The sequence below is a fragment of the Euleptes europaea genome, chromosome 3, assembly GCF_029931775.1.
Source record: "Euleptes europaea isolate rEulEur1 chromosome 3, rEulEur1.hap1, whole genome shotgun sequence".
Taxonomy (NCBI): domain Eukaryota; kingdom Metazoa; phylum Chordata; class Lepidosauria; order Squamata; family Sphaerodactylidae; genus Euleptes; species Euleptes europaea.
The window spans coordinates 8,621,166-8,635,278 of NC_079314.1; the positions used below are offsets into that span (position 1 = coordinate 8,621,166).

The following is a 14,113-nucleotide window of genomic DNA, read 5'->3' on the forward strand; positions in this document are numbered from 1 at the left end:
CATATATACAATTACACAACAACAAACAAACCACACACTATGAAACACCTACAACAAATAACCAGGGGGAATATGATGAGAGTATGCCCCTGTGCCTCGGACCTGGCAACAATATACTCAGAAAAAATGACAATGGGAATGGAAATAATCAAAATAATTTTAAAAAGCCACGTGAATACATTAGCAAATAGTAACATTCCAATGTTGCCATGAAGAAAGAAGACATCCAGGTGCGAAGGCACGTGAACAGCCAGAACGTGTTGTCTAGATCGTTTTGACACGTTTTGCGATGGGCTTCATCAGCCTAAGGTAGGCGTACAGAACCATGTTAAAATAACACTATGGGACTAGCCAAAAAAGAACATGTAACACAATTACAGATATTACAAAAAATGTCTATTCTATACTAATAGCAAAGGGGGGGGGACAGACAATATTTGGCCTAACGCTGCTCAGGAAGACGAGATTTGAAGTGCCAATCTGGTAGATCAGATCACAGGTGAGCGACCTCCCAGCCAGCCAGATGCAAAATTCCAGCTGCTGAATTAGCAAACACAGAATTCAGAAGACAAGAGAATGAAACAGAGAAACCCACCTGCCAGGTTTCACTCACAACCTCCTCTGGACTAAAGAAAGAGGGACTCCGACCCTCTTGGATCGCTCAGCCAAACCACACCTCCTCCTCCTCCCCGGGACACTTTTCTGGAATGAGTACTGGGGGCAACTTCTTCTGGCAGCTCCATCCCTACCTGGCCGAGCAGTTCCAATAGGTGGCCTTGGGGGATGCTCGCTCATGCAAACAGCTGTGTGCAAAACCGGGTTTTGTGTTGTCCCCTGTGCTATTGAAGGGCCATTCACTGGCATGAAGCCATCTCCACTCAGCTCCACTTCTGGGTGGGGGGGGAGCTCAGCCAGCAAGGGAAGGTTCTGGCTAGCACGGCCTTACTGGGGGAGGCCCCCAAGGACAGACAGTGGGATGCTCCAGGATGAGGCTACCCCCAACAGCACAAAGACTGCCCACTCCCATGAAGGAGAGAGGCAGACTGAGCCCTTTTATAGCTGAGCAAGCCCTGCAAAGAACATCTCAAGGGCTGGGTCCCGGGAGAGACGGCTGTTCCTTTTGGGTATTTCCAAGTACAGAAACTGCCCACGACACATGACTCCTCCTCTGTCTTCCTCCACGCAGGTCACCAGCCATGGGGAAGACAGGTGTTCCCTTGGGCCCGCTGTGCCGGTGGTACATCTACGCCCTCCACGGCTACTTCGCAGAGATCATGTTCACCGCCACGTGGAACTTTGTCGCGAACCGGAACTGGAAGTTGTTCGGCGTCACCAGCGTGTGGGCCCTGTTCATCTATGGCACTTTCGGCATGATCTTGGAGCACCTTTACCTCGCGATGCGGTGCCGGTGTAACCTCCTCGTCCGGGGCGTCCTCTACACCTTGTGCATCTACCTGTGGGAGTTCTGCACCGGCTACATCCTGCGCTGCTTCAACGCCTGTCCCTGGGACTACAGCGGGTTTCGTCACAACTTCATGGGCCTCATCACCCTGGAGTATTTCCCCTTTTGGTTTGTTGGGTCCCTCTTGCTGGAGCGGCTCGTGGTCTATAACGCGCTTCGCCTCCGACTGGACAAGACCTGGAAACCCAAAGAGAATCCTGAACTCCAACCTGAACTTAAAGATGACTGATCCGGGGAGGAGGGGGGGAGAGTGAGGCCAGGGGCTCCATCTGCCCCCGGCCCTCCAACTCACTCTGCGGCTGCCGCCCCCAACTCTGCCTTTCTTCGGATTAATTCTCATGCCCTTTTCTCTCTCCTCTGGAGGCTTGGGAAGGTTTGGGCAAAAGGATGGAGCTGGGAAGTGGGAACACCTTCCTGTCCCATCGAGCCAGCGCAGGATAGGGGCCTTTGCCCGTGGGGGAGAATCGGGGTTGTAATTCTCCCTGCGGGTCACAAAGCTCGCTGGACGACTTTGGTCTAGTCATGATCTCTCAGCCTCACCTACCTCATAGGGTTGTTGTTGAGTTCACCGGGGCGGGGGGGGGGGACGGACCCGGTCTATGCCAGCCTGAGCTCTGTAGAGGATGACTAGGAATCAAATGTGATTATGATGATGATGAAGAACATTATTATAGGCTCTGGTAGCCTTTGAGTAAACGGGTGTTCAGATGGATGCTGGCCTATGGCGTCGGTTACAACTTCCAGAGGCAGGCAGGCCCACCCATCTTAATTCTTTGGAACTTACCTTATCAGTTTAGCGAGAGCTGGATCCCCCACCCCGTATGAAATGCAGGAAGACTCAAATTCTTCACCCTTTACAAGGGATCAAAGAAAACCTCTTTTGCCCCTGGTTCTACAGTTGCCAACCTCCAGGTGGTATAAATATGCACAAGTACTAACAAAGTATAGCTGAGTAAACAATAGTACGAGGCTCAACCACTCAAATAGCAAAGACGCATATTTGAAAGTCTCCTGACTTCCGTTTCCACAACGCAAGGATTTGAATATATTTATTATGAACTTTTAAAGATTCTATCAAGACATATTTATTGACTTTATCATATTTATCGACCTTTAGATCTTAGTGAATAGATTTCATGTTAAGTTTCCTTTTTGTCACTTCCTGCACCTTCACCATTGTAACTTTCAAATATACGTCTTTGCTATTTGAGTGGTTGAGCCTCGTACTATTGTTTACTCAGTCAACCTCCAGGTGGTGGCTGGAGATCTCCCACTATTACAACTGATCTTCAGGCAACAGAGATCAGTTCCCCTGGAGAAAATGGCCACATTGGCCATTGGACTCTATTGCATTGAAGTCTCCAAACCCATCCCCCAAATCTCCAGGTATTTCCCAACCCGGGGCTGGCAACCCTACATGGTTCAGAAGCAGAACTGGGGGACAGCTGCAGGCAGAGCCCCCGCCCACAATTGCTGCCAGGAAAGGGGCAGAGCTAAGCTTTGCATTCCCTCCTCCTCTTTCCGGCCCTTTAAGGGGCTTTTGCTTTTCCCAGCTGAGCGGCGCTGTAGCATTTGCAGCCAAGATGGAGCTCCAAATTTGGACATCCTGAGTTGGAAAAGTGGGGGTGGGGGGGGGGGTAGATCAGATGGCCTCTAAATCTGCTTCAGCCGGTAGGACTCCAGGGTTCGCAGTGGTTGGTCTGGAGGTTCTGGCTGCCAAATAAAGAGAGGGCCAAGCTAGGGTTGCCAACCTTCAGATGGGGCTTGGTGAGCTCTCGAAATTACAACTGATGTCCCGATGACAGAGATCAACTCCCCTACAGAAAACGGTTGCTTTGGAGGGGGGCTCTACGACATCATATCCCGCTGAGTTCCTTCCCCTCCCCAAACCCCACTCTCCCAAGGCTCGACCCCCAAGATCTCCAGAAATTTCCCAACCCAGAGTTGGCCACCCTAGGCCAAGCCCAGCTTCACAACTGAAACCACCCAAGTGCAGTAACCACAACACAAACAACGTCAGTCTTCGCCCCCATCGCCTTTGTCCTCTTTCCAGATGCACACGCTTATTCATTTATTATTCATCCCTTTATTTTTGTTTTTCAAGAGGAAAAATTCTATTAAAGATGTAAAAACTGCTCCAGGGAGGCTTCCGGGTGAAGTCACGGGCTCCAGCCAATCAGCTCCGTGAAGAGTTCAGGTTCGAATCCCTGCTCTGCCACGGAAGCTTGCCGGGTGGCCGTGGGGCAGTGACACATTCTCAGGCTAGCCTACCTCACAGGGTTGTTGTGAGGATAAAACAGAGGAGAATAGAATTATATAGACTGCTTTGTGATCCCATTGGGGAGAATGGCGGGATATAAATGAAGTAAATAAATGAAGTTATCTCTGCCTTCGCTTGCCTTGCTAGCTGATGTCACCGAGAGGCTGGGGTAGGAGCCAAGGGAGAGAACACGGCCTCCCCACATGCCTCCACCACAGATATGAAGAGATCCATTGCGATAGACAATTGAGAGGGACGCTGGGCAGATTCCCCACTCAAAACTCGCTGGTCCTGACTCCAAATGCCATCTTCTGCCCATACCAGTGGAAAACACATCTCCGCTGACCCCCCACGATCATCATTTTTAGCTCTCCACCTTACAGAAACAGACAGTCTTTGTGCTGGGGAGGGGACGTGGCTCAGTGGTAGAGCCTCTGCTTGGCATGCAGAAGGTCCCCGGTTCAATCCCCAGCATCTCCAGTTGAAAGGACCAGGCGGTAGGTGATGGGAAAAACCTCAGCCTGAGACCCTGGAGAGCCACTGCCAATCTGAGTAGACATTACTGACTTGGTTGGAGCAAGGGTCTGTTTGGGGAGGGGCCGTGGCTCAGTGGTAGAGCATCTGCTTGGAATGCAGAAGGTCCCAGCTCCAATCCCTGGTGTCTCCAGTTATAAGGACCTCGGCCTGAAACCCTGGGGAGCTGCTGCCAGTCTGAATAGACAATACTGACCTTGATGGACTGATGGTCTGATTCAGTATAAGGCACTGACAGCGTCATGTGTTCGTGTGGTTCTTCCACCAGCCCTGTACAAAACTGCCCAAGGACTGGCTCTAGTGTCTCCCGATATACAGCTCAGCACTGGAAATCCGGGTTAGAAGAGTATGGCGCTTTTGTAAGAACTGCATGGAAAACAGACATCAGGAGATGAACTTGAATATGGGAGCATCTTCAACAGGTCAGAGTGGCCAAAGGGGGGGGGGTTGTCCTTAGGTCAAGGATCCTGGTCTGAGACCCGCCCCCATCCCACAATGATGAACGCTCTTGGCCATCTACTGAAACCTGTTTCCCTGATCCTGCACATGACCCCATTTAACTGCTAGGGACTCAGAGGGAGGGGGCTGAATCCTGAAGGACTTGAGCACGCACAGAGGGCCAACCCCAGGGGTCACATGAACGCATGAAGCTGCCCTATCCTGAATCAGACCCTTGGTCCATCAAGGTCAGTATTGTCCACTCAGACTGGCAGGGGCTCTCCAGGTAGTGTTGCCAGCTCTGGGTCGGGAAATACCTGGAGATTTTTTGGGGGGAGCTTGAGGAGGGCGGGGTTTGGGGAGGGGAGTCCAATTGCCAAAGCAGCCATTTTTCTCCAGGGGAACTGATTGCTATCAGCTAGAGATCACCTGTAATAGCGGGAGATCTCCAGCTAGTACCTGGAGGTTGGCAACCCTATCTCCTGGGTCTCAGGCAGAGGTCTTTTCCATCACCTACCACCTGGTCCTTTGAACTAGAGATGCTGGGGATCGAATCTGGGACCTTCTGTGTGCAAAGCAGATGTTCTACCACGGCCCCTCCCCTCAACATCATCCGTCAGCCCCTGTGGACCTCAGGAGATCTCATACACCCCAACCCACAGGTATTTATTTGCAACCTTGCAGGGGCCTTCAAAACACACAAACAAGACTTTCCAAAGGAATACCCTATAAGGACAGGGCAGGAACACAATTTAACCTAGGGTGTGTGTGTGTGTGTGTGTGTGTTAAGTGTGTTAAGTGCCATCAAGTCGCTTCCAACTTACGGCAACAGCATGAATTCATGACCTCCAAATCATCCTATCATTAACAGCTCAGGTCTTGCAAATGGAGGGCTGTGGCTTCCTTGATTGAGTCCATCCATCTCTTGTTGGGCCTCCCTCTTTTCCTGCTGCCTTCCACTTTCCCTAGCATGACTGTCTTTTCCAGTGACTCTTGTCTTCTGATAATGTGACCAAAGTACAATAGCCCTATTGGTTCTTGTAGGTTATCCGGGCTGTGTAACCGTGGTCTTGGAATTTTCTTTCCTGACGTTTCGCCAGCAACTGTGGCAGGCATCTTCAGAGTAGTAACACTGAAGGACAATGTCTCTCCTTCAGTGTTACTACTCTGAAGATGCCTGCCACAGTTGCTGGCGAAACGTCAGGAAAGAAAATTCCAAGACCACGGTTACACAGCCCGGATAACCTACAAGAACCAATGAACTCTGACCGTGAAAGCCTTCGACAATATTACAATAGCCCTAATTTAGTCATTTTAACTTCTAGGGTGAGTTCAGGCTTGATTTGATCTAGAACCCACAGATTTGTCTTTTGGGGGGTCCACGACATCTGTCTCCTCCAACACCACACTTCAAAGGAATCCAGCCCAGGACCTTGGCCCAAAGTCTGGGGGCTTCTTAAAGACTCTTTTAAGAAAAGAAAGTCGATTCCAGAGACGCTACTGCATTCCCTCCTACAGCCGGCAGATGGCTTCAGGGCTGCATTTGGACAGCAGAAGATGACTAACAATCCAGTTCAACTAAAAGTTTTGCCAGATTGCAGAGGTGTTAATTAGGAGCAGCATATCGGGGTCTTGGGGCACTTGCAAAGCAAATGCGTTTTTATTCTCGCCAAGAGCTGTATAAGCCATACCTGCATCTTCCAAGTTGGCATATAAAAACCAACTCTTCTTCTTCATTTCGTTCGCAAGATCCATGTTACAGCAGATGTTTCTGGGCTGTTAATTTACGGTGCTTGTAAATGTCTGTTTCATTTACTCTATTTAATACATTTATAATCATTGTTATTTAATTTTATTCCATACTAATGTCGGCATTTAGTCACCGCTTGGTTCTAAACAGCTGAATTATTTTTGGGATGCATCTTTCATGACAGCTGAACTGCCATGAACACAAAGGAAGCTGAGGTGTTGGTAAAAATTCTCCAATAAACCTGCAGATGCGGTTTCTACAAGAGGTTCTCTTGTGTGTGTGTGTGTGTGTGTATGTGTGTGTGTGTGTGTGTGTAAAATAGAAATCAACAAGATCTGAACACACTGGAAAAGTGGACAGATGTCAACAACATGCAATTCAACAAGGACAAGTGCAGAGTTCTACATACGGGTAACAAAAATGAGGGACATGCATACTGGATGGGGTATACACTTCTGGGTAACGGTGTTTGTGAACAAGATCTAAGGGTATGGGTGGACCGTAAGTTAAATATGAGCAATCAGTGTGGTGCAGCAACAAAAAAGACTAATGCAATCTTGGGGTGTCTCAACAGAAGCATAACATCCAAATGACAAGATGTCATAGTCCCGCTGGCCACTGCATTGGTCAGGCCGCACCTGGAGTATTGTGTGCAGTTCTGGAGGCCCCACTTCAAAAAGGATGTGGACAGACTGGAGCGGGTGCAGAGGAGAGACATGAGGATGATCAGGGGCCAGGAGCACAAGCCCTATGAGGAAAGGCTGAGGGACTTGGGAATGTTTAGTCTGGAGAAGAGGAGACACCCCCACCAATAGCCCCAGCAAGAGACCAGGGAAGTCCTTATTCTCCCAGAAGAGAGGGTGTTTGGGGTCTGGCAGTCAAAAGGAAATACTTCTTTATACACAGAGTGATTAAAATGTGGAATTCCCTGCCAGAGGATGTAGTGATGGCCACATGTAGCGATTTAGTGATGGCCATAGGCATAGACCTCTTTAAAAGAGGATTAGACAGATTCATGGAGGACAGGTCTATCAGTGGCTACCAGCCATGGGGTCCAAAGGGAACCCCCATGTTCAGAGGCAGTCAACCTCTGAATCCCAGTGCCAGGAAGCAACATCAGGGGAAGGCCTCGACCTCTTTACATTGTTGTTGGCCCTCCAGACGAACTGGTTGGCCACATGCAGGCATAGATAGACCATTGGTCTGACCCAGTGGGGCTCTGTTGATGTTCTTAGGTTCTTAAATGCTCAGGGATGATCTCTGAGCCAGCTTGGTATCAAGGTTAAGAGCAGTGGTTTGGAGTGGTGGACTCTGATCTGGAGAACCGGGTTTGAGTCTCCACTCCTCCACATGAGCGGCGGATGCTAATCTGGTGAACTGGATTGGTTTCCCTACTCCTCCACATGAGCGGTGGACTATAATCTGGTGAACAGGGTTTGATTCCCCTCTCCTACACATGAAGCCAGATGGATGACCTTAGGCTAATCACATTCTCTCAGCCCCACCTGCCTCACAGGATGTCTGTTGCAGGGAAGGGGAGAGAAGGTGATTGTAAGCCAGTGTGATTCTTTCTTAAGTGGCAGAGAAAGTCTGCATATAAAAACCAACTGTTGTTGTTGTTCTTCTTCTTCTTCTTCTTCTCCTCCTCCTCTTTGCCTGGAGAGGTGAAGGTGGTTTAAAAGAGTAAACTTCTGGCACGTCCCACCACTTGCTTTCACTCTCTGGGGGCTCAAAGCCTCCCAAAGCTGTTTGGTCAGATGGGGGGGGGGCACAGGAAACATCTGTATGCACACTGTTTGGGGAAGTGAAGCTAATCTCCAACCTCTTCCAAATCAAGGTTCTGTCTCTTCTCTATGTCTGTGGCAAAAACAATTTGTCACCTTTGTCACGCTCCCCGGTCGCCGCCGTCGCTTTTGGGGTCTCTGCCCTGGAGGAAGGTGGGGCCGGAGGAGCCTCCTCGGCCTCAGACCAATCCGAGGGGGAATCTGAGCTTGTCTCCCCCTCGGAGGCAGCCAGGTTGCTGCAGGTCAGCTCAGCCCTACAACCATGTGCCACCACTCCTCCCCGGCCTGGGCTCCTCCCTGGCCTTATATTCCCTCCAGGCCAGAGAGGCCCCGCCCCTTCCTCCCCAAGTCCCGCCCCGGATATGCCCATATAAGGGCCGCAAGAGGGTCACATGGCTACCCCTGCAGCCGACGGCCCGCTCGCTCCTGCCCCGCCCGAGCCCGCCTGCTCGTCAGCTGTTGAGTGGGCCGGGGCGTGGGCGCGCGCTCCAGTCTCGCCGCGGCTGGCGCGGCGGCTGGGCGTCCGTTTGCGGCGTCTTCGGGGCGACCTAGGGGGGAAAACAAAGTTGAACTGTGGCCGCCTCTCCTGCCGTCGTTGGGGGGGATCTCCCTGCCCTCAACTCTCTTTCCGCCGGGGGTGAGTGATGCCCCCCCCGCGGGGTTCAGAGCCAGCTGGGTTCATCCTGGGAGGCTCTGGGAGGCCCCCGCCCCGGGACACCCCCCCTCTTTGCATTGTCTTGCCCGATGAGTCTACGTCGAACACTCTTGACATATAGTCAGCCGGCACGTGTTGGGAGCCTGGTCTGTGCCGTACTGTGAAAGAGAAGGGCAATAATGACACATACCACCGTAAAATCCGGGCATTATGGTCTTTCATCCGCTTCATCCATAATAGGGGGGCATGGTCGGTTACCAAGACGAAAGGGTTATTCTCGAGGTAGTACTGTAGAGACCCGACCGCCCACTTGACTGCCAGGGCTTCCTTCTCAACCGTGGCATAGTTGCGTTCGGCCGCCTGCAATTTCCGACTGAGGAACAGCACCGGGTGTTCGTGCCCATCTTTTTCTTGCATGAGCACCGCTCCTAGTCCCGTGTCGGATGCATCGGTGTGGAGAGAGAAGGGCCTGTCGAAGTCTGGATTTTTCAGCACCGGACTTCGGGATAAGGCCGTTCGCAAGTCATGAAATGCTGACAGGGCGGTGGTCGTCCATCTGATCTGGTTGGGGCATGATTTCTTCAGACAATCAGTCAGAGGGCAGGCTCGTGTGGCAAAGTGGGGTACGAACTTACTGTAATACCCGGCGAGGCCTAAGAACCGCCGGAGTTGTTTCTTTGTCCGTGGAATTGGGGTTTTTTCTAGGGTCGTCACTTTTTCGGGGATGGGTCGTAGTACCCCTTGTCCTACAATGTAGCCGAGGTACTTGAGTTCCTGAAACCCCAGATGGCTTTTCGTGGGGTTGGCTCGAAGCCCAACTGCGTGGAGGGCGCGGCACACCGCCTCGAGATGTTGAAGGTGTGACTCCCAGTCAGGGCTGAAAACAATGATGTCATCAATATACGCGGTCGCGAAGCTTTGACACTGGACCAGAGCTTGATCAACCACTCGTTGAAATGTAGCGGCGGCTCCATGTAACCCAAACGGCATCATCGTAAACTGGTAAAGCCCTGAAGTCGTCGCAAAAGCTGTCTTCTCTTTGTCTGTTGCTCTCATGGGAATCTGCCAGTAGCCCTTCGTTAAAACTAAAGCCGACAAGTACTGAGCCGACCCTAGTTGATTGATCAGGAGGTCAGCTCGGGGCATGGGATAGGCGTCGAAAGCAGCTATCTGATTCAGTGCTCTATAATCCACGCAAAAGCGTACACTCCCATCCGGTTTTGGTACTAAGACTATTGGGCTGCGCCATGCGCTCTTAGAGGGTTCAATTACTCCTAGTTGTAACATCTTAGTCACCTCTCGTTCTACCTCTTCCCACCTTCGTCTGGGGACCGGCCGCCAGACGGACCTGGCCACGGCATCGGGTGGGGTCCGAATAGCATGTGAGATCCCTTCGATTCGCCCCGGTGTTGAAGAGAACGTTGTGGGTAAGCGTTGTAACATCTGCTGTAGTTGTTGTCTCTGCCGGGGGTCTAGAGCATCGTCCATCCGGGGCTCGTCTGGGCCGTGTTCGGTCTTACCCCATGGAAGATCTCCGTCCGATAGCTCTAATGGTTCTTCTCCCAACTGACACTCGCCTTCCCCAGGATTAGGGGTCAACCACTCTTTAAGATCGTTAATATGGAGCCGTTTTCGCTGTCGAGTTTGAGTGCCGCACTGTACCTCGTATGAGCAGGGACCCAAGACTCGTACCACCTCATAGGGGCCCTTCCATAATTCCTTCTCTCCCGGCCCGAACACTCGCCCCTTTACCAACACCTGCGTTCCTTCTCTTAATTGGCGGAGTCGAGTCCCCTGATCGTACCGCTCCTTCTGCTGGGCCTGTGCCTGGGCCATGTTTTGCGAGGCGATGGCCTGGGCCGTTGCCAACCTTTCCTTCAATTGCCGGACATACTCCCGGGCTTCCTGCCCGGGAGACACCTCCGGGTCCTGCCCAACTACTTGCCCTTCTACCACTTGTAAGATACCACGGGGTTTGCGCCCATATAGCAATTCAAAGGGGGAATACCCCGTTGAGGCCTGAGGGGTTTCCCTAAGGGCGAAAAGTACCGGGTCGACGTACAAGTCCCACTGTCGGGGCCTATCCCCCGCTAGCTTGTGGAGCATGTTCTTTATTGTTTGATTTAGACGTTCTACCAACCCATCGGTCTGGGGGTGGGCTATGGCCGCAAATATTTGACGGATACCTAAAGTTTTACACAAGGCTTTGGTGATAGAGGCTGTAAAAGACGAACCTCTATCAGATACAATCTCTCGGGGCAACCCCACGTGAGCAAAGAAATGGATTAGTGCTCGACACACCCCTGGCGCCTGCAGGGTACGCAACGGAATAGCCTCTGGATATCGGGTGGCGTAGTCAATTATGACTAACAGGTAACGGGATCCCCTCGGCGTACGCGGGAGAGGCCCTACAAAATCCATGGCGATCCGGTCAAAGGGTGACTGGATGATGGCCAAGGGTTGGAGAGGGGCTCGTGGTGGGGGTCGCCCATCCCACCTTTGGCACCGTACGCAAGTTCTACAAAATTGTTTAACGTCCCTTGAAATCGCCGGCCAAAAAAACCTCCGTTGTAGTCGGGCGAGGGTGTTCTTGACCCCTTGGTGCCCTGCCCAGGCATGGTCATGACTCAATTCCAGGAACCGTTGCCTATACCCTTGGGGAACCAGGAGTTGGTGAACTCCTGCCTCGGTATTCTCGGGAACGCGGTACCACAGACCCTGTCTGCGCTGTATCTGCGACCACCTAATGGCCCGGCGCTCGTCCACCACTTGCCCCTCACTTACCGACACCATCTCCCGCAACTTGGCTAAGGAGGGATCCGTCCCTTTAGCCCGTCGGAACTCGGGGTCCGGCTCCCATTCCGACGTTGCACCTGCGTTGGTTGGTTGCTCCTCTGGGTTGCTCCTCTGATCCAACGCTGTGGACGTCCCTGGGCGTTCACTATCGTCTGCTTCTATCGCTAACCCTTCTTCCTCGTGGAACCTCCGACGGATCTCCCCCAGCACGGCCCCGAAGAACGGGGCATCCCGACCGATAAGCAGGGGGTACGGCAGGTGGTCCACCTTTGCCGCTTCCATCTCATACGACTGGTTATTCCAAGTTACCCGGATCCGGACAACAGCATATTGCTCCACATGTTGATGGAAACAGGCCACTGTTGCCGTCCGGACCACCGGCAGGCATGACGGCACTAGCGTTGTCTTGACCATGGACACCGAAGACCCACTATCCACCAAGGCTCGGAGCTTGCGGCCTCCCAATTGGAGGGATACTAGCAAGGCCGCCGGGCGGGGCTGGGGCGCTTCCGCGTGCATTGCTTCCTCCCACCCCAAATCGCATTCCATCATCGGACAGTCTCTGCGGTAATGACCCCACTGCCCACACGTGAAGCAAGGCCCCATTGTTTTTCCTTCTGGGCCTTTGCTTTCTTCTTTGGGTTGTATCCGACTTCCTTCTGTGATGGTTTGACTCGCGGGCGGAAGTACCCCGGGCGAACTCCACCTTGGCCTTGCTCCACCCAAAGCGGGGATGGGCGGTGCCAGGCGGGCCCTTCCACCCCGCGGGTGGCCTTCGGGCCCCTTTACCCGCCAGTCCGCCCTGCTATTCTCCCGCGGTGGTTCCCGATATTCTACTGCCAATACATTCTCCAGTAAGATCATGGCTGTTGGCAGGGTATCGGGCTTATTGCACAGCAATCACTCCCGGGCTTTGTGTGGTACCACGGCCAGGAGTTGTTCTAGCACCACCTGATCTGCTACTTCCTCACTCTCCTTCGTCTTGGGGCGAAGCCATCTGTAGGCCGCATCTTTCAGTGCCGTCACAAAGGCCCTTGGCGGGTCCCCCTTTTTCCACTGCATTGTCCGAAATCTATAGCGATAGGTCTTGGGGGAGATGGCGTACCATTCTAGTATAGATGCTTTTAGGCGATCATACCGCTTACTGTCGTCCTTTGGAAGTGCTTTAAGTGCGGCTTGGGCGGGCCCTGTGAGGTATGGTCCTAGGATGATGGACCATTTTTCCTTTGCCCAGCCGGAAGCCTCGGCTGTCCGCTCGAAGGCCTCGAGGTACCCATCTATGTCGTCTTCGGGTCCTAACTTCGATAGCTGTACGAAAGGTACCTTAGCTGCAACTCCTGTTGCCTCCGTGCCCGTGGGCGGGGTAGCATTTCGACTGGACTCCAACACCTGACACATTTCCCGGAACATCAAGGCTTGAGACTCCTGTTGTTGCTGTGTCATTTCTCGGACGAGACGCTGCTGGGCCTCTTGTTGTCTTTGCAGGATGTCCTGCATCATACGCCCGTGGTGTTCAGTCAGCCATTGGCCAAACTGAGAGAAATCTCCCCCCTGACTCGGGCCAGGCTCCGTGGGTTCCATCCTGGTTTCTATTGTGCTGCCGGTTGCTAGGGTCAACACTGGTGGCCGGATAATTGGATGAGGCGGTCGCCAACCGGGGGCTGCAGGTAGGCGGGGTGGGGGTCTGGCTACGCTCGCACCCCTGCCCGCATTCTCCACCACGTTGTCGCGCTCCCCGGTCGCCGCCGTCGCTTTTGGGGTCTCTGCCCTGGAGGAAGGTGGGGCCGGAGGAGCCTCCTCGGCCTCAGACCAATCCGAGGGGGAATCTGAGCTTGTCTCCCCCTCGGAGGCAGCCAGGTTGCTGCAGGTCAGCTCAGCCCTACAACCATGTGCCACCACTCCTCCCCGGCCTGGGCTCCTCCCTGGCCTTATATTCCCTCCAGGCCAGAGAGGCCCCGCCCCTTCCTCCCCAAGTCCCGCCCCGGATATGCCCATATAAGGGCCGCAAGAGGGTCACATGGCTACCCCTGCAGCCGACGGCCCGCTCGCTCCTGCCCCGCCCGAGCCCGCCCGCTCGTCAGCTGTTGAGTGGGCCGGGGCGTGGGCGCACGCTCCGGTCTCGCCGCGGCTGGCGCGGCGGCTGGGCGTCCGTTTGCGGCGTCTTCGGGGCGACCTAGGGGGGAAAACAAAGTTGAACTGTGGCCGCCTCTCCCGCCGTCGTCGGGGGGGATCTCCCTGCCCTCAACTCTCTTTCCACCGGGGGTGAGTGATGCCCCCCCCGCGGGGTTCAGAGCCAGCTGGGTTCGTCCCGGGCGGCTCTAGGAGGCCCCCGCCCCGGGACAACCTTCACTAGCTGGTCAGCCAGTGTACAACCTCTGGATTGTGGGAGGGTGGGTGTGTTTTTTCATATCACAACACACAAACAAGAGACAAA

At 53.3% G+C, this 14,113-nt stretch overlaps 1 protein-coding gene across 1 annotated transcript; it reads left to right on the forward strand.

Annotated features, from left to right (window-relative positions):
• The first annotated feature begins 1,196 nt into the window (after window positions 1–1,196).
• Window positions 1,197–1,691, forward strand: LOC130475646 (transmembrane protein 229B-like). Its single transcript, XM_056847470.1, has one exon. The coding sequence runs from the start codon at window positions 1,197–1,199 to the stop codon at window positions 1,689–1,691; it is 495 nt and encodes a 164-aa protein (XP_056703448.1).
• Window positions 1,692–14,113: the final 12,422 nt, after the last annotated feature.